This window comes from Hemiscyllium ocellatum, chromosome 22 (genome assembly GCF_020745735.1).
Source record: "Hemiscyllium ocellatum isolate sHemOce1 chromosome 22, sHemOce1.pat.X.cur, whole genome shotgun sequence".
NCBI lineage: Eukaryota > Metazoa > Chordata > Chondrichthyes > Orectolobiformes > Hemiscylliidae > Hemiscyllium > Hemiscyllium ocellatum.
The window spans coordinates 61,593,116-61,617,995 of record NC_083422.1 but is presented as its reverse complement, the minus strand read 5'-3'; the positions used below and the strand labels follow the sequence as shown (position 1 = coordinate 61,617,995).

General features: G+C 45.9%; 1 protein-coding gene across 1 annotated transcript in view; it reads right to left on the bottom strand.

Moving 5' to 3' along the window:
• rbm20 (RNA binding motif protein 20) overlaps positions 1 to 24,880 on the bottom strand; it is an 84,893-nt gene that overhangs the window by 41,637 nt on the left and 18,376 nt on the right. The window contains exons 4-10 of the mRNA XM_060842289.1: positions 24,704 to 24,765; positions 24,135 to 24,211; positions 23,356 to 23,441; positions 11,983 to 12,129; positions 10,671 to 10,802; positions 7,379 to 7,458; positions 1,113 to 1,761 (exon numbers count right to left, since the gene is read on the bottom strand). Coding sequence (XP_060698272.1) covers positions 1,113 to 1,761; positions 7,379 to 7,458; positions 10,671 to 10,802; positions 11,983 to 12,129; positions 23,356 to 23,441; positions 24,135 to 24,211; positions 24,704 to 24,765 — 1,233 coding nt within the window. The remainder of the gene's footprint in view (positions 1 to 1,112; positions 1,762 to 7,378; positions 7,459 to 10,670; positions 10,803 to 11,982; positions 12,130 to 23,355; positions 23,442 to 24,134; positions 24,212 to 24,703; positions 24,766 to 24,880) is intronic.

The following is a 24,880-nucleotide window of genomic DNA, read 5'->3' as shown; positions in this document are numbered from 1 at the left end:
GGGATCAGTTTAAGGTTAGAGGGGAAAGAATAAAAGGGAACCTGAGGGGCAACTTTTTTACAGAGAGGGTGGTGCGCATATGGAATGAGCAGCCAGCGGCAGTGGTTGAGGCGGGTACATTAACAACATTTAAAAGACATTTGGATAAATACATGGATAGGAAAGGATTAGGATGAAATGGGCCAAGTGCAGGGAAATGGAGTTAGCGTGGATGGACATTTTGGTTGGCATGAACCAGTTTGGGCCAAAGGGCCTGTCTCTCTCTGCTGTAGGACTCTATGACCCTATGGATTGCTGAGTTTCCCAGAGTTTTTGGGAACCAAAGCAGATATACCCAGTGAGAGTCACCATCTTCAGGACGGTAAGTATCTCAATAGCTCCTTGCCCGAAACGAGAAACCATCAACAACTTTCATCAATCACATCCTAATTATCAAATTCTTATCCTTATCTTCAGATCAAGCCTTGGCTTCACCCGTCTTTAACTTTGTAAATTCTGTTCCACAGTGTCCAAGGTATGTGCACCTCTCTAACTCTGTTCCCTTGTGCATCTCTGATAAGTGGCTTTAGTCGCCCTGGCCCCAAACACCAGAATTCTCTCCTTGGCCCTCCTCAGTTTTCTCCCAAAACCTGTCTTGTTGACCAATCTGAACTAATGAAGTGCTCTGCTTTGATAATGCTACATTGAAGCCTGTGAGATGTTTCATTGTGTTAAACTATCACAATGACTTTTCTCACAAGGTGTCTGAACTCTGCCCTTTATCCCCCACCTCACTGTGGATCAGAGAAGCTAAAGGCTCAGTTCATAGTCTAACATTCTATAACTGTCCTCTCGATGCACCTAGTTAATGCTACACATGTACAATCAATCAGATCTGTCTAGTGTGACTTCCTGGATGGAGGGATGTTTAGCCCATTACTGATGGAGCACTGGGTGGAAAGGTGGTAAAGTACTTCATTGGCTGAGAGCTCAGCTTTGTGATAGACCTTGATTAAGTACCATGCTCCATCTTTGAAAACACCAGCCTGCTTGAAATTGAAGGTTCCCCTTGCCCACTGCTGGGTCCCACTGATAGATGTGATCATTCGCATTGGATCAGAGTCTCGACTCACCTCACTGTCGGACGTTGCATCCTTTTGTTCCCCCTGTTCAGCTTCCTCGAGGGTGAGGTGGATTGTGTCAGTGTGCGCTGGTGAGACCTGACTGTCTTGTTCCCCCTTGTCATTGCCCTGATTGCGAGTGCCTGCAGTTGCTCTCAGGCCTGTTTTCAGATGTAGCTCACCATCTTTCCCTTTCGGCCGCTGGCTTCTTCCTGATTTTAGCTTTTGTTCTTTTCTAAAATCCTCTTCATTTCGGACTCTGTACTTGGACTGAGAAGGATTTGGGTTTTGGAAGCTGGATTTGGCATATTTATCTTTATGTCCTTGGTATCCATCTCCTCTGTCATTCAATGACTTTGGGCTAGATCGTCCAGTTGGTTTTAAATATTGTTTTCTGTCATAGGCCCACCTGTCAGGTCCCTCTCGGTGCAGGTCACAATGAACCTTTGCAGTGGATTCGGCTTTTTCCTCCTCTCGTCTTTTATGAGGGAGGTAATCCTGTGATCCTTTCCTGTCGGTTGTGGTGTCGCGCTCCCCCCGGGGACTCACCGATGAACGCTGGGAGGAAGGACACGATGTCAGGCTCGGGCTGTGAGATCCCCTCCTGGGACTGAGACACCGAGTGAGGGGGCTACGGGAACGGGGCCTTTCCAATCTGTAACTGCGGGAAAGATGAGAAAAAGTCAGAGAGGTATACTTTTCAGGATCACAAACACACATTCAGCTTGGAATGGATAGTGCACAATTAAAGGGTTAGAGCAGACAGAACTTCATGGAATTAATGTGATCATTTCTCAATCCAGTCCCTCATGGTTTCTGCATCAATAAAATGGCCCAGGACCAGCCCGAGCTGATCTCCCACAGAGATCACACCATCCCACAGTGATCACCTGGTCCCACAGAGATCACACCATCCCACAGTGATCACACCATCCCACAGTGATCACACCATCCCACAGAGATCACCTGGTCCCACAGAGATCACACCATCCCACAGTGATCACCTGGTCCCACAGTGATCACACCATCCCACAGTGATCACACCATCCCACAGAGATCACACCATCCCACAGAGATCACACCATCCCACAGTGATCACACCATCCCACAGAGATCACACCATGCCACAGTGATCACCTGGTCCCACAGCGATCACACCATCCCACAGTGATCACACCATCCCACAGAGATCACCTGGTCCCACAGCGATCACACCATCCCACAGTGACCACCTGGTCCCACAGTGATCACACCATCCCACAGAGATCACACCATCCCACAGTGATCACCTGGTCCCACAGTGATCACACCATCCCACAGTGATCACACCATCCCACAGTGATCACCTGGTCCCACAGTGATCACACCATCCCACAGTGATCACACCATCCCACAGAGATCACACCATCCCACAGTGATCACCTGGTCCCACAGTGATCACACCATCCCACAGTGATCACACCATCCCACAGAGATCACACCATCCCACAGTGATCACCTGGTCCCACAGTGATCACACCATCCCACAGTGATCACCTGGTCCCACAGTGATCACACCATCCCACAGTGATCACCTGGTCCCACAGTGATCACACCATCCTACAGTGATCACACCATCCCACAGTGATCACACCATCCCATAGTGACCACCTGGTCCCACAGTGATCACACCATCCCACAGTGATCACACCATCCCACAGAGATCACACCATCCCACAGTGATCACCTGGTCCCACAGTGATCACACCATCCCACAGTGATCACTTGGTCCCACAGAGATCACACCATCCCACAGTGATCGCACCATCCAACAGAGATCACCTGGTCCCACAGTGATCACACCATCCCACAGTGATCACCTGGTCCCACAGAGAGCACACCATCCCACAGTGATGACACCATCCCACAGTGATCACCTGGTCCCACAGAGATCACACCATCCCACAGAGATCACACCATCCCACAGTGATCACCTGGTCCCACAGAGATCACACCATCCCACAGAGATCACACCATCCCACAGAGATCACCTGGTCCCACAGTGATCACACCATCCCACAGTGATCACACCATCCCACAGTGATCACCTGGTCCCACAGTGACCACACCATCCCACAGTGATCACACCATCACACAGAGATCACACCATCCCACAGTGATCACCTGGTCCCACAGTGATCACACCATCCCACAGTGATCACACCATTCCACAGTGATCACCTGGTCCCACAGTGATCACCTGGTCCCACAGTGATCACCTGGTCCCACAGTGATCACCTAGTCCCACAGTGATCACACCATCCCACAGTGATCACACCATCCCACAGTGATCACCTAGTCCCACAGTGATCACACCATCCCACAGTGATCACACCATCCCATAGTGATCACCTGGTCCCAGAGTGATCACACCATCCCACAGTGATCACACCATCCCACAGTGATCACCTGGTCCCACAGAGATCACACCATCCCACAGTGATCACACCATCCCACAGAGATCACACCATCCCACAGTGATCACCTGGTCCCACAGTGATCACACCATCCCACAGTGATCACTTGGTCCCACAGAGATCACACCATCCCACAGTGATCACACCATCCCACAGAGATCACCTGGTCCCACAGAGATCACACCATCCCACAGTGATCACACCATCCCACAGTGATCACCTGGTCCCACAGAGATCACACCATCCCACAGAGATCACACCATCCCACAGTGATCACCTGGTCCCACAGAGATCACACCATCCTACAGAGATCACACCATCCCACAGTGATCACTTGGTCCCACAGAGATCACACCATCCCACAGAGATCACACCATCCCAAAGTGATCACCCGGTCCCACAGTGATCACCTGGTCCCACAGTGATCACACCATCCCACAGTGATCACCTGGTCCCACAGAGATCACACCATCCCACAGTGATCACACCATCCCATAGTGATCACCTGGTCCCACAGTGATCACACCATCCCACAGAGATCACACCATCCCACAGTGATCACACCATCCCACAGAGATCACCTGGTCCCACAGAGATCACACCATCCCACAGTGATCACACCATCCCACAGTGATCACCTGGTCCCACAGTGATCACACCATCCCACAGTGATCACACCATCCCACAGTGATCACCTGGTCCCACAGTGATCACACCATCCCACAGTGATCACCTGGTCCCACAGAGATCACACCATCCCACAGTGATCACACCATCCCACAGAGATCACACCATCCCACAGTGATCACCTGGTCCCACAGTGATCACACCATCCCACAGTGATCACACCATCCCACAGTGATCACCTGGTCCCACAGTGATCACACCATCCCACAGTGATCACCTGGTCCCACCGTGATCACACCATCCCACAGTGATCACACCATCCCACAGAGATCACCTGGTCCCACAGTGATCTCACCATCCCACAGTGATCACCTGGTCCCACAGTGATCACACCATCCCACAGAGATCACACCATCCCACAGTGATCACACCATCCCACAGTGATCACACCATTCCACAGAGATCGCACCATCCCACAGAGATCACACCATCCCACAGTGATCACACCATCCCACAGTGATCACCTGGTCCCACAGTGATCACACCATCCCACAGAGATCACACCATCCCACAGTGATCACACCATCCCACAGTGATCACACCATCCCACAGAGATCACACCATCCCACAGTGATCACCTGGTCCCACAGAGATCACACCATCCCACAGAGATCACACCATTCCACAGTGATCACCTGGTCCCACAGTGATCACACCATCCCACAGTGATCACCTGGTCCCACAGAGATCACACCATCCCACAGTGATCACACCATCCCACAGAGATCACACCATCCCACAGTGATCACCTGGTCCCACAGTGATCACACCATCCCACAGTGATCACACCATCCCACAGTGATCGCACCATCCCACAGCGATCACACCATCCCACAGAGATCGCCTGGTCCCACAGAGATCACACCATCCCACAGTGACCACACCATCCCACAGTGATCGCACCATCCCACAGAGATCACACCATCCCACAGTGATCACCTGGTCCCACAGTGATCACACCATCCCACAGTGATCACACCATCCCACAGCGATCACACCATCCCACAGTGATCACCTGGTCCCACAGTGATCACACCATCCCACAGTGATCACCTGGTCCCACAGTGATCACCTGGTCCCACAGAGATCACATCATCCCACAGCGATCACACCATTCCACAGTGATCACCTGGTCCCACAGTGATCACACCATCCCACAGAGATCACACCATCCCACAGCGATCACACCATCCCACAGTGATCACCTCGTCCCACAGTGATCACACCATCCCACAGTGATCACACCATCCCACAGTGATCACCTGGTCCCACAGTGATCACCTGGTCCCACAGAGATCTCTCCCTTCCGCAGGTGACACATTGGCACAGTGGTTAGTGCTGCAGTCCCACAGCACAGGGACCTGGGCTTGATTCCAACCTCGGGCGACTGACTGTGTGGAGTTCGCATGTTCTCCCTGTGTCTGCATGGGTTTCCTCCCACAGTCCCAAGGTGTGCAGTTTAGACGGTATGACCATGGGAAATGTGGGATTCTGGGTGGAATGCTCGTTGGATAACTGGTGTGATTCAATGGTCAGAATGGCCTCTTTCTACACCGATGGTATTCTATCTCTTTGGCTAGGTCTCTAGGTATATAACCAAGGCCCTGACTCTCACCGGCCTGCTACTGCCCAGTATATAATCAAGGCCCTGACTCTCACCTGCCTGCTACTGCCCAGTATATAAACAAGGCCCTGACTCTCACCGGCCTGCTACTGCCCAGTATATAAACAAGGCCCTGACTCTCACCGGCCTGCTACTGCCCGGTATATAAACAAGGCCCTGACTCTCACCGGCCTCCTACTGCCCGGTATATAAATAAGGCCCTGACTCTCACCGGCCTGCTACTGCCCGGTATATAAACAAGGCCCTGACTCTCACCGGCCTGCTACTGCCCGGTATATAAACAAGGCCCTGACTCTCACCGGCCTCCTACTGCCCGGTATATAAACAAGGCCCTGACTCTCACCGGCCTGCTACTGCCCGGTATATAACCAAGGCCCTGACTCTCACCGGCCTCCTACTGCCCGGTATATAAACAAGGCCCTGACTCTCACCGGCCTGCTACTGCCCGGTATATAAACAAGGCCCTGACTCTCACCGGCCTGCTACTGCCCGGTATATAAACAAGGCCCTGACTCTCACCGGCCTGCTACTGCCCGGTATATAACCAAGGCCCTGACTCTCACCGGCCTGCTACTGCCCGGTATATAAACAAGGCCCTGACTCTCACCGGCCTCCTACTGCCCAGTATATAACCAAGGCCCTGACTCTCACCGGCCTGCTACTGCCCGGTATATAAACAAGGCCCTGACTCTCACCGGCCTCCTACTGCCCGGTATATAAACAAGGCCCTGACTCTCACCGGCCTGCTACTGCCCGGTATATAACCAAGGCCCTGACTCTCACCGGCCTGCTACTGCCCAGTATATAACCAAGGCCCTGACTCTCACCGGCCTGCTACTGCCCGGTATATAACCAAGGCCCTGACTCTCACCGGCCTCCTACTGCCCAGTATATAACCAAGGCCCTGACTCTCACCTGCCTGCTACTGCCCAGTATATAACCAAGGCCCTGACTCTCACCGGCCTCCTACTGCCCGGTATATAAACAAGGCCCTGACTCTCACCGGCCTGCTACTGCCCAGTATATAAACAAGGCCCTGACTCTCACCGGCCTGCTACTGCCCGGTATATAAACAAGGCCCTGACTCTCACCGGCCTCCTACTGCTCAGTATATAACCAAGGCCCTGACTCTCACCGGCCTCCTACTGCTCAGTATATAACCAAGGCCCTGACTCTCACCGGCCTGCTACTGCCCAGTATATAACCAAGGCCCTGACTCTCACCTGCCTGCTACTGCCCGGTATATAAACAAGGCCCTGACTCTCACCGGCCTCCTACTGCTCAGTATATAACCAAGGCCCTGACTCTCACCGGCCTCCTACTGCCCAGTATATAAACTATGGCCCTGACTCTCACCGGCCTGCTCCTGCCCGGTATATAACCAAGGCCCTGACTCTCACCGGCCTGCTACTGCCCAGTATATAAAGGCAGAGGGGTCCACTTGAGAGTTGAACATGTAGAATAATTAAATAATTAATGATTAAAAGTATAAATAAATACACTCCCATTACCTGTTCCACTCTTTGTGCATTTCCCTCTCCTTCTGAGAATTAATATCATTGATGATTGAGTCAACGTCCTTTCCTGGTTTCTGAGGAGAGTTTAAGAAAACAAATTCAAATATAACTAATCGATCAGACCTTAATTTTACCCTGACATCCCCTCAGTAAATGATGATTATTTTCTCTTTCAGTTTGTCCGACGATATCCTCAAAGACTGAGACATATTCACACTGAGGACATTCAACCAAATCTCAGTGACGCCTGGAACTAAACGGAGTGAGGGAACAGCTGGTGATGGTGATATATTAATGCAGGAATCATTGTGGCATTGTGGGAATGTCACTAGATGAGGAACCCAGAACCCCAAGCTCATGTTCTTCAGGATATGAGCTCCAATACCCTAATGCCTAGACTCTCACCTGTTCTTATTTTAAAGGTAAGTAAAAAGTGTTGCTTTCCAGGTCCAATTTGATTGGTCAAACTAATTGACTTTAAGTAAAACACACATTATTTTTACACTAGTTAAAATACAGTCAAAATAAAAAGTAAAGAATTGGTTCAATGATAACTCTATCTAAATGCTTAACAAAAAAAGATGCTAACTACTCCTAATTAACTGTTCCAATACAGTAACATCTCATAAATATACTTTGGGCAAAAGCAAATTCGATAAAACCGATTGTCTCCCACACAATTCCAGCAGCAGGAAGAGAACCCCAGCTTTAAGCTGTAACAGAGAGAGGAATAAGACTTTCCACACTGAGCTTCAAGACTTCAGCAACTGCTGAAAGCTAAAACTAAAAATCCTGGTTCTGTGGAAAATTGAGCCCACCCATTCAGGCTGCTTCTATTGTTCAAACGTTTTTTAAAAACTCCTTAAGGCCTCACAAACTGTTTAGTGGAGCAGATGGCCTGGTACCTTTACCTCAACCTTTCTTCATAAAACAAAACCAGAGCAAAATACATTTCTTAAAGCCATAGTTTCATTATAACTTTCACAGCAGACTGACTGTGAAATTACTAACATCTCTGTGATGAATTCAGAGCCTGATTAGCTAAGTATTTGTTTTTAAGACTTATAAATCTTATTCTGTTTTTGTTGTAAATGTATAATAGTGAGTAGTGTGAGGTTTTTTTTTTAAAAATGTTTTACCGAGGTCTGTCTCTTGATTGAATTTTAATATAAAAGAGAGGTATTGTATTATCCCAGAGCAGTGTTTTGAGCAGTAAGACTGTGTTAACAAAGTGTGTTTGTTTGTTTTTAGGCGATTTCTGGGTCTGTAGATGGTTAAATAGTCAGAGATGCCTTTTGTTTGAGATGTGGGAGATCAGGGAGCATTTCGATGCTCCTGGAGACTATATCTGCAGGAAATGTGTTTGGATGTGAATCCTATCAGATTGCATGGATCAGCCAGAGTGGTAGTTAGAGACCAGGAAGAAATTAGAAGACCAGGCAGTGTGATGGATGGCAGTTTCAGGAAAGGTAGAAAAACCACAGATATAGTAAGGCAGATGGTTTACTGTTAGGAAACATAATAAAGGTAGGCAGATAGCGTAGGATTCTTCTGTGGCTAACCCCATTTCAAACAAGTATGCTGTTTTAGATACTGCATTATGGAACTGAAGGTGGTAGGAGAAGTTATTATACAGATACAGTTTTGAATGATGGGAACAAAACTGAGGGGCCAAATGGCCTACTCATGTTTCCATTTCCCAGTGTGTCTGGATACAACACCACACCAACTGTTTGCTCCAAGGTTCTTGACAGAGGAGCTCTGTCCAAACACTGATTTGGGGGCTAAAACCTTAAAAGTAATTTGTTGCTGAGGAGAAGCATTATAACATTGTAAATATCATTCAGTTACACGGCCTTTATTCCACTCAGCCGTTCAGTTAATAGCTGAGTTAATGAAATGATCACTTTGTGTAACAGCACAACTAAGGGAAGCCAACAGGATACCTCTATTTGTTCTGGTCATTGTGAAATTGGAGTGTGAATAGGAAGGGCAGCACCGTCACGCGGTAAACTGTTTTGGAAAAGTATTAGTTCTGCTATTTCTTTTCTCATTTAAGAGGCTGAATTTATAAAGAGAACAGTAGAGTGAACTCTGAGTGAGACATGACAGATTTCTCTCCACCCCAGATTAGATCCAAATGTAGAACATGATCCAAGCAGGGACTTCCAAAGGTGAACGATAGAGCTACAGTTGTATTTAATATTTAACAGGAGGCTGTGAATGGGCTCCTCCCCTTCTCCAAAAGGCAGCGAGCTCAGTTTCTGATGAACTGATTTGGAGCAAAGGAGGAACAAAATGTGGCATTCAGACCAAGCGGGAATGTTCTGTCTGACACCTAACCGAGAGGCTGTCTCCATAAACTTGCAATACACTTCCTCCCCCACTCTCCAGCCCCCCACCCCGTCACATCCCCTTACTGATCTCATTTGTCTACCTCTGCTGATTTAGAGACACATCGAACCAACGAACCAATGACACAACACAGAAGGAGACCACTCTCACCATGCTATCCATGCTGACATCTCAAAAGGGACAGGGTAAGATTTCTCCTTTACCAGACATCAGCACATCCTCGGGGTTTTGGGATATTTAAACATTAATGAGTGCTTGGGAGGTTATCTTATGGGTTTAAACATTGACAGGTGTTGTTGGATTATCGCGTGGGGTTTAAACATTAACGGTGTTGGGAATTATCCTGTTGCATATTGTACTGTCAGATTGTCCACTGGCACATTACTTACGATTGGATTGTCCACTGTAGGATTGTCCACTGTAGGATTGTCCACTGGCAGATGGTTCATTGCCCAATTGTCCACTGTCAGATTACCTATTGTCAAATTGTCCACTGGCAGATTGACCACTGTCAGATTGTTCACTGTCGAATTATCCCCTGGCACATTGTCCCCTGGCAGTCCTTGCAAGGACAAAGTGGAAGTTGGGAGATATCTGGCTATGAGCCTGATACTTAGATGGAGAATAGTTGGAGTGTGTTTCTGAGCAGGTTTTGCTCTTGCCCTCCTCATTTTCACTGAAACATTCAGTAAGGTTGGCTAGGAACCTCCAGTTACTGGATCCTTTCTCCCTGAAATGTTCTTCTCTCAGATGTTCACACATTGGAGTTCGCGAACTGCCTGCAGCCTGTTCTGTATTCCCATAGCCCCTCGGATTAATCCCAGGCTCAGCTGCAATGACCCTGAGCTTGATCAGTGCTATTTGCGTTATGCCACTGCTACATTTTATTTACTTTTTAACTGTCTGATCATGTGATTCAACGTAAGCTCACCTTCAGCTTGAGTTCCTTGTATTGTTTGGACATGCGGACAAGCAGTTGCTGCTCATTGATAGCTGGAGGTTTCTGTTGATAGAACTGCACCATTGCCTGAGCTGCCTCATGATATGCCATCTCCAAAAAGGCCTGAAAATCAATGACACAGGGTCAGCTTACAGCCACTGGATCGCTGCACTGCATCACAGTGCACTGATGTATCCTGGAAATTCCCACTTTGGGACCTCCCAGCTGCAACCAGGCTTTGAGGGAGAACTGCCAGACTGAAACATGGCACACAGGGACAGATGGCAAACCAGCGCAGGGCACAGGGCGCCTGGGTGGGGGGGTTTGTGACCAAAATACAAAGTGAATTTCATGTGTTTGGAAGTTCACGATCAAGGTTCACCCAGGTTCAAGATATAAGAGAATGGAAGGTTTTCCCTCTGACACTTGCCATGCCATCAGAGCTTGTAGCTGGGTTTGAGGCCGGACACTGAGGGGTACCTGAGCCCACCACATTGTCTCTCTCTTTGACCCAATGCAGCCAGGATTCAAGTGGAACAATCCAGCCCAGAAATGGGAGCTTCCCAGCTGCTTCCTCACTTCTTCAAGCTCTCACATATCTGATTGAAGAAACTGGAATTGTTCTGGCGCTGGGAATAAAAGGTGACTGAGTAGATGTCTTTAAAATAATGAAAGGATTTGAGAAGGTGGACGTGGAGTGGATGCTTTCACAAATGAACTAGTGTAAAATAAAGAGTCATAAATCAAAGGTAGGAAAATTCAGGACACAAACCTTTCCATTGCGAATAATAGGAATAAGGAACTTGCAATACAAAAGGTTATTGAGGTGTATAGATACATTTGAGAGAACGTAGATGGGTACACAAGGGAGAAAGAGCAGGGAAGCTGCCACAGGTGAAAAAGGACCATTGACACCTCCCTTCACGATACTGAGCCATTGAAGTTAACTACTGCCCAAGAGTGCAGCAAGGGGAAGTGACAGAACTCCCATGAACTACCCAACAGCAGTACTGGGGTAAACGCAAGTTGTAGGCTTTATTCTGCAACACTCTGGGATAGAGGAGTGACAGGGTTCAATGAGGAAGGCTGGGTGCAGTCTCAAATGCAGCATTAACCTGGTAAACAACAGCCACGCCAAATACAGAGCTTCCAGCTGGAAATTCCAAGCAACTCTATTGACTTTCCTTTTGAAAAGCTTTAGTATTACAAACATCTCGCTTTAGTTTGGTCGGAATGTTGGAGGAGCAGTGTATTCGGGATGACAAAGGTTCATGAGACAGTTTGCAGAATTCTGTGTTCACACCTGGTTTGTGGCTCTCATGAGGATATAGTTGGTGACTTTTCCAAACGGGAGTCCAAGATTAATGACGTCATTCTCTGTGCAGCTTCCTTCAGGAAGATTACAGATGTGAACAACTCGGCTCGGTCCAGGCTTCCGTTGTGGAAACATCTAAAAATAAAGAAGATTAGTTTCACTACAATGGAAAGTATTATTGTATAAGATAATCAACTATCAGTCACAAAGGCAAATTCTACATCAGGCAAAAAATATTCATTTTTCCAATGGGAAAGAGCAGAATCTTTGTTTTCAGAATTTATCCACCTGTTTATTTATCCATTACTCAGAGTCCAAAATCATAAAGTATCTGCACTGAGCAGAAAAGGAGAAACTGTTCCCATTTGTTTGAAGAATCAAGGACTAGGGGTCACCACATCAAAGTGATTGGCAAAATAAAAAGAGACTCACAAGGAAATATTTCTCGAGAGAGTAAGAGGTCAGGGATTAGTGTTTGGGAGTGTGGGGGAGGCAAGTTCACTCGAGTGGTTAGGATCTGAAACGTACTGTCTGAGAATGTAGGGGAGGGAGACTTTCAGAATTAAATTGAATAACTATCTAAAGAAGAATATTACAGGTGGGGTATGAAACCAGATGATTTGCTCTTGTAATGAGCCAGTTCAGAAGTGAGCTGAACTGTCGCTATAATATAAAGGGATTACTGCATTATATATAAAGCAGACATAATATACATCATCGCAGAGAGTGATACCGGTTCATGTGATCATGATCTTGTTCCCTTATGTCCTTGTCCAGGTCCTTGTTAGATCTTGCTACTGTTAGTCACATTTGTAAATAATTTTCGTGCCTTTATTTGATCTCCGCAGACTCTGTAGTTTTTTTTGGCAAAACCAGAAGCCCAAGAATGGATTAAGACAAAGACATCAACAGCCAATGATGGTGGAGTCTCTTCCCATTTGTAACTCACCACTTCAGTCCAATTGTCTTTACATATTTCTCCTCCAAATCCAAAGCACAAAGTATTCCTGCCTTTACACTTGGCTGGATTCACATTTCCATTTGTCAATTTGTCATTGGGGACAGCATCAGCTCAGGATCACAGCAGCTCAAAAGAAAGGCCCATCACTATCTTCTGATAGTAATCAGGAATGGACAATAAAAGCAAATTTTCCAGAATTCCCTACATCCTGACAACAACTTCATTTTAAAGTTGGAACTAATTATGAGAGGCCAGTTCTTTGTGTTTGTTTTTGGGTCAGACAGTAGCTGAGTGGTGGCCCTCTTGGCGTGATAACAAAAATTTATTTTTATTGTGAGGGTTTTAAGCTTGGAGAGAGCAAACATGATTTTTTGTTTGCTTTTTGGTTTAAAATGTTCAAGGATTGATTTGAGCTTAGAAAATCCCAGAGACTGAGAATGCTTTTGGGGTACTTGGGGAAAGTCCTGGCTGGTGCTAGTTGTAAGACCATTTCTCCACAAGAAAGGAGATAGTAAGAAGTTGGTAGAAGTTAGAAGGAAATAGGTCACCACAGTTTTAATTTGTGAATTCCAGACCAGAAGTGTTTGATAATAAACTGAAAGGATTATTTGAAGCTAAGAAAGTTTAGAAATTAAAAGGAACGGTATTGGAATTCTGTAAAGCAACGGTTTTGGGAATAGATAAGAATTTGTTCCACTATGTGTTTTGAAATATTTCAAATTGTGGAATATGTAAAAAGCTTAGTTTTTTTTAGTTTTTCTTATTTGTAACAAACTTCTGTTTTATTGTCAAAATGAAAGTTTTTTTCATCCATTCGCAGGATGAGGGTGTTGCTGGCTGGACCAGCATTTATTGTCCATTCCTAATTCACCCAGAGGGCAGGTAAGAGTCAGCCACATCACTGTGGGTCTGCAGTCAGATCAGGTAAGGCTGGCAGATTCCTTCCCAAAAGGATATTAGTGAAATAGGTGGGTTCACGAGGTTCGAACCCAGGTCCTGAGAATATTACCTGGCTCTCTAGGTTAACAGTCCAGTGATAATATGACTCAGCCATCATCTCCCCTACAAACATTTGCAACATTGCATGTTTATATCTGTGGAAGTCAACTCTGTTAAATAAAACTTAACAAACTATGATCTATCAAGCCAGATTTCTGTCTGGGACCTGATTTGCATAGAACATAGAACAGTACAATACAGGAACTGGCCCTTCAGATGCCATGTCTGTGCCAACCATGATGTTATTCTAAAATAACGCCATCTGCCTGCACATGGTCCATATCTCTCTATTCTCTGACAGTTCATGTCTCTATTCAAATGCCTTTTAAACTTTGTCATCATATCTGTGTTGACCATGTCCCCACCCACCCCACAGTCCAATAATGACATCAACTGGCATCAGAATAGCCCAGTCAAACAGCTGGGGGCATTTTAACATCTAAAAGGCAAATTAATGGTTGGGTTTCCTATTTATATTCCAATTCTAGTTCTCCTGAGAAGATTTAATAGCATTTCCTATGACTCTTTTTAGGATGACTAGAGGAGAAATTGGTCTATGACAGGAACAAAAGTGAACTTGAAGTGAGTGGGAAACTAATTTTTTTAATGAATGTAATCAACTTTCTGTTGAAGTTCATAGACCAACATTTCAACTCTTTTTGTAAGCTTGTTTCCTATTCTGATGTTCCTTTTACACAGATTGAAATTCAAAATCTTGACAATATTTTCTAAATCAATGGAAACAGGCAATTACTCCAAGTCTGTTTGAGTCCAAGCAGTGGATTGCGTGGATGGTGAGTACTCTACCCTGACAACTGTACACAATCGTCCAATAACTTTCAGGATAAATTTATTTTGGTGATAGCTCAGAAGTTACAGATTTCTGAATTCAACATCAAAACTCATCACACTGAGATATCTGGGGTTATCTGTAATTAATATTTACCACATCTTTCACTTGTGAAGGATTAAGGAAAATACAAAGAGTGACAAGTTAAGAACAAAACTTATACTTTGGAAGGTAAATGAAAACAAAGGGGATTGAACATTTGGGCAGAAAAATGGTATCCAAGGTGTTTGCATTCAAGACTCTCAGACACTTTGAAATCTGTGATTTAGTTTTGAATCATTTGAATGAATCAAAATGAAAAAATCTTCCAACAATCGTTTCCAATGGTGTTTGTACAATGATCAGGCCAAATCAAAAGGAGCTGCTGATTAACAGCAAGGTCCTTCTTTTGTTATTCATTATTTACCAAAATCTATGTTGATAAGAATCTGAGATTGTAGTTGTCCGCCCAGAAAGTATTATTTTCTTTAATCAATTCTCACCCAGTTTCTCTCACAATCTGAGGAAACTTAACAAGTGCCAAGGGAGAGTGAGTCATGTTCCATACAGGGATTACAGCGATACTCTCTGCTCATTCCTGGTGCTGAGACCAAAGCTGATGTGCAGCATCGTTTTGGAAACAAGACTCGAATCTTCTTGCTGAAGTTTGAGCTCTTTGTTGACTTGTGTTTTGTCTGCCATCAACCGAATCTTTCTGATCTTTGCTTTAGGGATGGGAAGCCTTCGTGATTCTTAAGAAACTTTTAAAATAAGTGTCTGAAGTAAAACAACTGCACTTTGTAATGTCATAACATGCAAAGCCAATGGAATAGTGTTGGAAAGTGTGGTTAGTGTTGGTTTGATGTAGCTTTGACAGAATGGATTCAGTCGGCTGCAGGGCCCATTCTCTTCTGGATGATTCGATGCATTGGGATTCTTAAAATGAAAAATTGACATATCTGAAGTAAAACTTTATTAATTGCCAAATGTCTCTGGTAGATTGCATACTTTACATACATCAAAGTAAAAATCTGTGCTTTGTGTTTATGTATCTGCAGAAAAAGAAACAAAATTAAAACAGACCACACTCTGGATTACTGGACTTTTAAGATTTTTGACCATCTTTAAAATAAATTAGCAATTAAGATGTGCAGAATGAAGATAATTATGTCAGGTACTGCATTTTTGCAATTAAAAACAGAATCCAATAGGAGAATCAAAATAATTTATCATCTCCACTTAATTAAGAACAATAAGAACCACAGAACCTGCTGCTGGGGGGAGGGGTCGCCTGTTTGTACCAGAATATTGAAGATGAGATCTTTGAGCTGATGTTGCACCCAGCCCTGAAAGGAAACTTTCACAGGGAAGACCAAGATAAGCCCCAAGTACAGTACAACTGGGGCAGGGTAACAGGCCAGTCTGTGGGCAGGGTAACAGGCCAGTCTGTGGGCAGGGTAACAGGCCAGTCTGTGGGGAGCATAACAGGCCAGTCTGCGGGCAGGGTAATGGGCCAGTCTGTGGGGAGCATAACAGGCCAGTCTGTGGGCAGGGTAATAGGCCAGTCTGTGGGCAGGGTAATGGGCCAGTCTATGGGGAGGGTAACAGGCCAGTCTGTGGGGCAGGGTAATAGGCCAGTCTATGGGGAGGGTAATAGGCCAGTCTGTGGGCAGGGTAATAGGCCAGTCTGTGGGGCAGGGTAACAGGCCAGTCTGTGGGCAGGGTAACAGGCCAGTCTGTGGGGAGGGTAACAGGCCAGTCTGTGGGCAGGGTAACAGGCCAGTCTGTGGGCAGGGTAATAGGCCAGTCTGTGGGCAGGGTAACATGCCAGTTTGTGGAGCTTCCAGACTGACGACCCCCACCCCACCGTGCACAACTGCACTGACACTGAGAGGTTGTTTTAACAGCTGAGACATCGGGATGTTGGGTGAGACAGTCTCAGGAGACAGGGCTATTGGTCTATATGGAACCAAGACAAGGAGAAATTTCCTCTGTCAAAACATTGTGAATCTTTAGAGTTCTCTATTACAGCCGGTTGGGAAAGCTCCACTGCAGACTACAGTTAGGGTTTGTGTGGTCAGATGCTTTTATCTTTCAGCGAATTAAGGGAATTTGAGAAGAGATGGGAGAGTGGAACACGGTCTGATAGTGCAGTGTAACAGGTTACGGTGAATATATGGTCAATATGGGAGTTTACATCATCAGCAGAAAGGGACCATATGTAATATTTTTCAGCATATTTGAATAAAACCTTTATGTTAGTACATTAAAACTCATGTGATATTTTGAATCCTTGAATATTTTGCTACCAGCCTCTCTCTGGAACCCATCCTCAGTGTAAAGACCATCCACAATAATATCTGCCGAGTGGTCCACTCCATTTCTGATCCCAGTAACATGTATCCTGGTGGTCAATAGCAGCACTCACTCAGCCACATCCTTCCTGGTTCCCTATTCCATGGTCAGAGGAGCCACTCCCTGTCTCCAGGGACCAACCTGAAACTAGGCAGCAACCAATTCCTAAATTTACTTCAAACAAATATAACTTACTGTCAATAATATTCAGGTTTTGCAGGTATCTGAATTTTAATATTTACGGGTGAGAAAAGTAAAGTTGACAAAGTACCAACACTCAATCCCTATCCATAATCGAAGGACCATGTACACACAGGTCACTACCCAGTGTATATTAATGGTCAGACTCAAGCAATGATAGAAACTGGACAGATCATAAAAATAGCATCTGTCTCACTCTTTGTTTATGACCAGTGCAGGAAGAATGATGGAGTAATAAAAATGATACAGTAAATAGCTTTATATAACTGCAGCTGTAAATAACAGGTTATTTGACAATTGGCATGGCAATTGTTTATATAAATAGGATGATGATGATGCAGTTCTTGTTTTATTTAATACTTGGCAAGTAAATCAAAATGCTGTAATAAATAAATTATCTGTGAACATGAAAATGATGTTTAGATTTAGGATGACATGTATAGATTTGTGAGTAATTTATTTCTAAATCAGAGGCTGTCCTGAATATTATTTTTAAATGATGTGGAGGCACTGGTGTGGACTGGGGTAGACAAGGTCAGAAGTCAGACAACACCCCATTATAGTCCAACAGGTTTATTTGAAATCACAAGCTGTCGGTGAACTGCTCCTTTATCCAGGTGCGCTTCCTCCACCTGACCTGATAAAGCAGCAGTGCTCCGAAAGCTTGTGATTTCAATAAACCCACTGGACCACAACCTGGTGTCGAGTGACTTCTGACCTTGTTATTTTTAATGGGCATACGCAGAAACATGAGGCTCGATCTGGGATTGGATATGGGCTCCAGAAATCCCCAAAGTAACGGCTGGTCTGGTCCTGAGTGGGGGTTGGGAACTCTGAGACACTAATGGCAGGTGGGGTCTGCACCCACCTTGTCCCCAGCCCGTCCCCACTGCCAGCCCTAACTCCTAACTAAGGGGCCGTGACCATTGTCAGGCCTCGAAGTGGAATTGCAGTGGGTAAGTGTTTATGAAGCAGTACGGTCTATCACCTCAAGGTGGGGTTGCCAAGCAACCGCTGACCCTACGGGATATCAGGGTGGGTGACCAAACCACTCATGTTTTCAGTAGGAGAGAGATTCAGGCAGGTTTGGGCAGGTTTAGGAAAGTTTGTATTGGATTGGCTGGAATTTTCCCAGGAATAGCATCACAGACAGCCCCCCGCCTTTAACCCAGGAAAGAATTGCACATTTCCGACAGGAGAATCCATTCAGGACTTCCTCGGAAATGTGGAGTCTCATGGAGTTCTCCACATTCTCTCATAGCTCAGATCAGAGAGAAGGCGAACCAGTCAACTACCTTCCCAGCAATCATTGCCATATTCTGTAAGGTCAGAGAGAGTCACAGTGAGAGCTGCTGGGGGAGGGGAGGGGAGGGGAGGGAGAGTGTACCAAGGAGGTAAAGTGTCAGGTGGATAGGGGTAGGACACCAGGAAAGAAGTAGGCTAGGTGATTGCTGTTGGTAGGAGCTGGGTGCCAGGGAGGTCAGGTGCCAGGTGAGTAAGGGTAAGGTACCAGGTACTTAGGGTGCCATGGAGTGATGAAGTATTGAGGGAAAATCAAGGTGGTTGAGAGATACTGGATCTGACAGGAGCTTGGTGGGGGTGGGGAGGAGGGGGCTTTGGTTGTGGCATCAAGTTGCATTGGCCAGCAGATGGTGAAGGGGGGTCAGTGTCAATCCTGACAACAGGGGCAAAGGGGCTGTGAGTCTGAAGAATGTGGGGGTGGGGGTTCAAATGTTCTTTCTTTCACCTTTATGTGATTGTTGCACTGCCCTGGTGGGTAATGCTTAGAATTAGTTCCTTGTCAAAAGGGGAATTTAGGGAGTCATAGGGTTATACTGCACGGAAACAGACCCTTTAGTTCAGCTCATCTGCATTGATCAGCTATCCTAATCTGACCAAATCCCATTTGCCAGCACTTGGCCTATATCCCTCCAAACCCTTCCTATTCATAAACCCATCCAGATGCCTTTTAAGTGTTGTAATTATACCAGCCTCCACCACTTCCTCTGGCAGCTTGTTCCATACACGTACCATACTTTGCATGAAAACCTTGCCCCCTAGGTTCCTTTTAAATCTTTCCCCTCTCACCCTAAACCTATGCCCTTTAGTTATGGATTCCCCCACTCCAGGGTAAAGACCTTGTTTATTTATCCTACCTATGCCCCTTATGACTTTATAAACCTCTAAAAGGCCACTCCTCAGCCTCTGATGTTCCAGGGAAAACAACCTCTCCCTGTAGCTCAACCTCTTCCATCTCAGCAACATCCTTGTAAATCCTTTCTGAACCCTCTCAAGTGTAACAACATCTTTCCTACAGCAGGGAGACCAGAACTGAACACAGTATTCTAAAAGTGACCTCACCAATGTCCTATACAGCTGCAACATGATTTCCCAATTCCTATACTCAATGTGCTGACCAATAAAGGAAACCAAACCAAACACCTAATTCACTGCCCTGTCACCTGCAACTCCACTTCCAAGGAGCAATACACCTGCACTCCAAGGTCTCCTTATTCATCAATATTCCCCAGGGCCCTACCATTAAGTGTATAAGTCCTGCCCTGATTTGTCTTACCTAAATGCAGCACCTTGCCCATCTGATCAAATTCCTGTTCTATTCGGAGATAACCTTCTTCACTGTCTATTCCACCATCAATTTTGGTGTCATCTGCAAACTTACTAACCATACCTTCTATGTTCACATCCAAAACATTTATATAAATGATGAAAAGCAGTGGACCCAGCACCGATCCTTGTGGCACTCCACTGGTCACAGGCCTCCAGTCTGAAAAACAACCCTCCACCACCACCCTCTATCCTCTACCTTTAAAGTAATTTTGTATCAAAATAGCTAGTTCTCCCTGTATTCTATGTGATCTAACCTTGCTAACCAGCCTCCCCTGTCAAACACCTTACTGAAATTCACATAGACAATGTCCATCGCTCTGATCTCATCAATCGTCTGTGTCACGTCTTCAAAACACTCAATCAAGTTTGTGAGACATGATCTCCCACACACAAAGCCATGGTGACTATCCATAATCAGTCCTTGCCTTTCCAAATATATGTAAATCTTGTTCCTCAGAATCCCCTCCAACAACCTACTCACCACTGATGTCAGGCTCACTGGCCTATAGTTCCCTGGTTTCTCCGAACCATCTATCTTAAATAGTGGAGTAAAAAATGAGGTCTGCAGATGCTGGAGATCACAGCTGAAAATGTGTTGCTGGTCAAAGCACAGCAGGCCAGGCAGCATCTCAGGAATAGGGAATTCGACGTTTCGAGCATAAGCCCTTCATTCCTGATGAAGGGCTTATGCTCGAAACGTTGAACTCCCCTATTCCTGAGATGCTGCCTGGCCTGCTGTGCTTTGACCAGCAACACATTTTCATCTTAAATAGTGGCACCACATTAACTGCCCTCTAGTCTCCCGGCATCTCACCTGTGCCTGTCAATGATGTAACTATCTCAGCAAAGGGCCCAGCAATCACTTCCCTAGTTTCCCACAATGCCCTGGGTTACACTTGTTCTGGTCCTGAGTATTTACCTACTTTTATGAGTCTAAGACGTCCAGCACCTCCTCTTCAGTAACATGGACACTTTTCAAGACATCACTATTTTTTTCCCCCAAGTTCCCTCGCTTCCATGTCATAGAACATAGAATATAGAAAAATACAGCGCAGTACAGGCCCTTTGGCCCTCGATGTTGCGCCGATCCAAGCCCACCTAACCTACACTAGCCCACTATCCTCCATATGCCTATCCAATGCCCGTTTAAATGCCCATAAAGAGGGAGAGTCCACCACTGCTACTGACAGGGCATTCCATGAACTCACGACTCGCTGAGTAAAGAATCTCACATTATATATTGGCACAAAATATTTGTTTCTCACTCATCTCCTGTGGTTCCACACATAGATGGCCACGTTGATTTTTAAGTGACCCTATTCTCTCCCTAGTTACTCTTTTGCCCTCAATGTATTTGTAGAATCCATTTGGATTTTCCTTATGTCCCCTTTTTGCCCTCCTGATTCCCATCTTGAGTATAATCCTACTGCCTTTATACTCCTGTAGGGATTCACACAAACCCAGCTCTTTGTACCTGACACATGCCTCCTTCTTTTCTCTGACTGAAGCCTCAATTTCTCTCATCATCCAGCATTCTCGGCATCTAGCAGCCTTCCCCTTCACACGAACAGGAACATTCATCTCAAACAAACAGGATTTAATGTTAGGATCAGAGTGGTGCTGGAAAAGCACAGCAGGTCAGGCAGCATCCGAGAAGCAGGAAAATTGACGTTTCAGGTAAAAACCCTTCATCAGGCCTGAAGGGGTCCGACTTGGAATGTTGTTTTTCCTGCTCCTCGGATGCTGCCTGACCTGCTGTTTTTTTTCCAGCACCACACTAACCTAGACACTGCCGAGGGGGGAGTGGACACTGCCGAGGGGGATTAGACACTGCTGAGGGGAAGAGTGGACACTGCCAAGGCGGAGAATAGACACTGCAGAGGGGGGAGAGGACACTTCCGAGGGGGGAATAGACACTGCCAAGGGGGAATAGACACTGCCAAGGGGGACAATAGACACTGCTGAGGGGGGAGTGGACACGGCCGAGGGGGGAGTAGACACTGCCAAGGGGGGGTATAGACACTGCTGAGGGGAGAGTGGACACTGCCGAGGGGGGGAATAGACACTGCTGAGGGGGAGTAGACACTGTCGAGGGGGGGTATAGACACTGCCGATGGGGGTAATAAACACTGTCGAGGGCGGGGATTAGACTCTGCCTTGGGGGAGAGTAGACACTGCCAAGGGGGCATAGACACTGCCGATGGGGGGTATAGACACTGCTGAGGGGGGGAGTAGACACTGTCAAGGGGGAGGAATAGACACTGTCGAGGGGAGGAATAGAGACTGCCGAGGGGGGGTGGACATTGCCATGGGGGGATATAGACATTGCCGAGGGGGAATAGACACTGCCGAGCTGGGAGTGGACACTACCGAGGGGGGAATAGACACTGCCAAAGGGGGAATAGACACTGCCGAAGGGGGGAATAGACACTGTCGAGGGGGGGAATAGACACTGCTGAGGGGTGAGTGGACACTGCCGAGGGGGGGAATAGACACTGCCGAGGGTGGAATAAACACTGCTGAGGGGGGGGAATAGACACTGCTGGGGGGCGGGGAATAGACACTGTTGGAGGGGAGAAGAGGACACTGTTGAGGGGGGGAATAGACACTGCTGAGGGGGGGGAGTATAGACACTGCTGAGGGGAGGAATCGACACTGCCAAGGGGGGAATAGACACTGCCGAGGGGGGGGGTATAGACACTGCTGAGGGGAGGAATCGACACTGCCAAGGGGGGAATAGACACTGCTGAGGGGGTGAATAGACACTGCTGCACATTCAACAATAAAACTGTTCTAAATTTTCAGCAGCTTGAGCCTTCAGCCTCATGCTGTGACAGTGTGATATGTTTTATGGGATGTACGATGTGTTACTGCACCTTTTCACCCAACAACTTCCCCAAACTCCAACCAGCCCAGGATTCCCTGGGAAGTTCCAAATTGTGGGAGCAATTACCCTGAATTCTGGAATCCTGTGAAAGTGTGTACAACGTGGAAAGTTTGGAGCACTCTGACTCAGGTACCTGAACAGTGACCCAGGAAACATTAAACCATTAAAACCTACTCAAACTCTCCCCAGGAGGGTCAGCCCGTGCTCTAGCAGCTCAGAGGTTCACAAGTTCCAAATCTCCCAAGCTCAGCTCTAATCAGGAGAGTACCTTGAAGCACCCATCGTGCTCAGCAAAAAGCTCTTTAGTGAATGGAGCAGTTCATTCTCACTGAAGGAACCCAACTAAGTGATTGAATCATGGAACAGAAAGCTTTCTGAATGCCTACCATCCTCTAGGATATAGCTTGCTCAGCACTGTTCACGTTCGAGAATTTAAATAAACAAATAGAAAGGGAAGCTAAGGTGAATCACATAACTGTTGAGTTAGGAGGAATGAACTACCTTTGACCCTGAGGATGTGGAAGTGAATCCATGGCTTGGTTGGGAAAATGTCCTCAGTTGAGATTGATTATTGTCCGGTGGAAGGTCTGAAAGATAATGGACAATAACATGAAGCAAAATTATGGAGATCCTTCAAAAGGCCACACAATATCGAGAGCTGGTCTGCAGATGCAAATCTATAATGGTAAAACTTATGAACAATAACGGGCTGTGTTTATTAGTTATGAATTAACTGAAATGAGACCAGTTGCAGAATAATCTGATATAATGTCTGCTTGATAATCCCAAATTACTGTTCTCCCCTCTCCCCTCCTGCTCTGGAGCACTGTCCAGTAAAGGCTCATTAATACTCTCCCAGAGGGGTTGCCATTTGATGGGAGTATCCACATTGAGATGTTTAAAATTATCTCAGTGATCAACGCAGCCAAACGGACCTCGGATATTATACAGTGAATGAAATATCACTCTCATTGTACAATTACAAAACTGCACAAACAGGGGCTACTGAACTTCAGACAGGTGACTTCATGGTGAGTGCTTTGTTGCACTTGTGTTCTCAATCCTACCATCAGACTCACTCACAACTGATCAGATATTTTCCACATTTTTCTCCAGCTTCAGTATTCAGGATTTATTATTAAAATCAACAGGGACCTATGATTAGCACAAACCAGGCAGTGTTAACATTCCAAACACTCTCAATTAGGTTTAACTTTAATGAGAAACATTACTTACTTTTTTTCTGTAAAAAAGGAGCATAACAGATTTAAATTGATTACCGGAAGGATTCAAAATCAAGCACGAATTGACTCCTCCATTTGTTGATCTTGTCAAATGCGTTAACCCAATGCCTGAACTGGGATTAAAATCAGAATTCACAATTAAAATAAAGTGAAAACATCCCAGTCAGAATAGCAAGATAACAGATCCATCTAGACAACCTCTTCACAGTCACAGGAAGTGTTGAGGGTCCTGGTGCAGGATGGGATGTATTTGATGGGAATAACCTGATAGATTTCCTGGACTGTCCTAAGAAAAATGCAGACGGCTAATACTTGGGAATTGTGTAGAACAAAAGTGTTTGGAAATTAGTAGCAATCTGATTTATTATTTGATAATAGACCACAAGCATTGCTGTAACAATACACATTTGTTGAAACTTTTCATGTTGCAGATGTCAGGATAATTTGCAAGAATACAGATAAGAGAGGAAATCAGCAATCACGCTGCACGAGAGGAGAGTGCGGATTGGTTAGCAAGTGGATTCTCACACAGTTAAAAAAAAATTAATAATTATTGTTCGTTTTTCTTCACCCACAAAGCAAGCTAATCAGGAATGGTTACTCACTTTTCAGAGAAGAGGGTACAGTTCTGGATGTGATGCTTTCCATTCACATGATGTTCCCAATCCTGCCCAAGAAAAGGAGAAGCAGATGTATAAGCTGCTGATTGGACTGTTCTGTGGAACTTTATTAAAATGCCCCCAAGTGTCACCTAGCTTGAGATTTGTTTTGTGATTGTAACA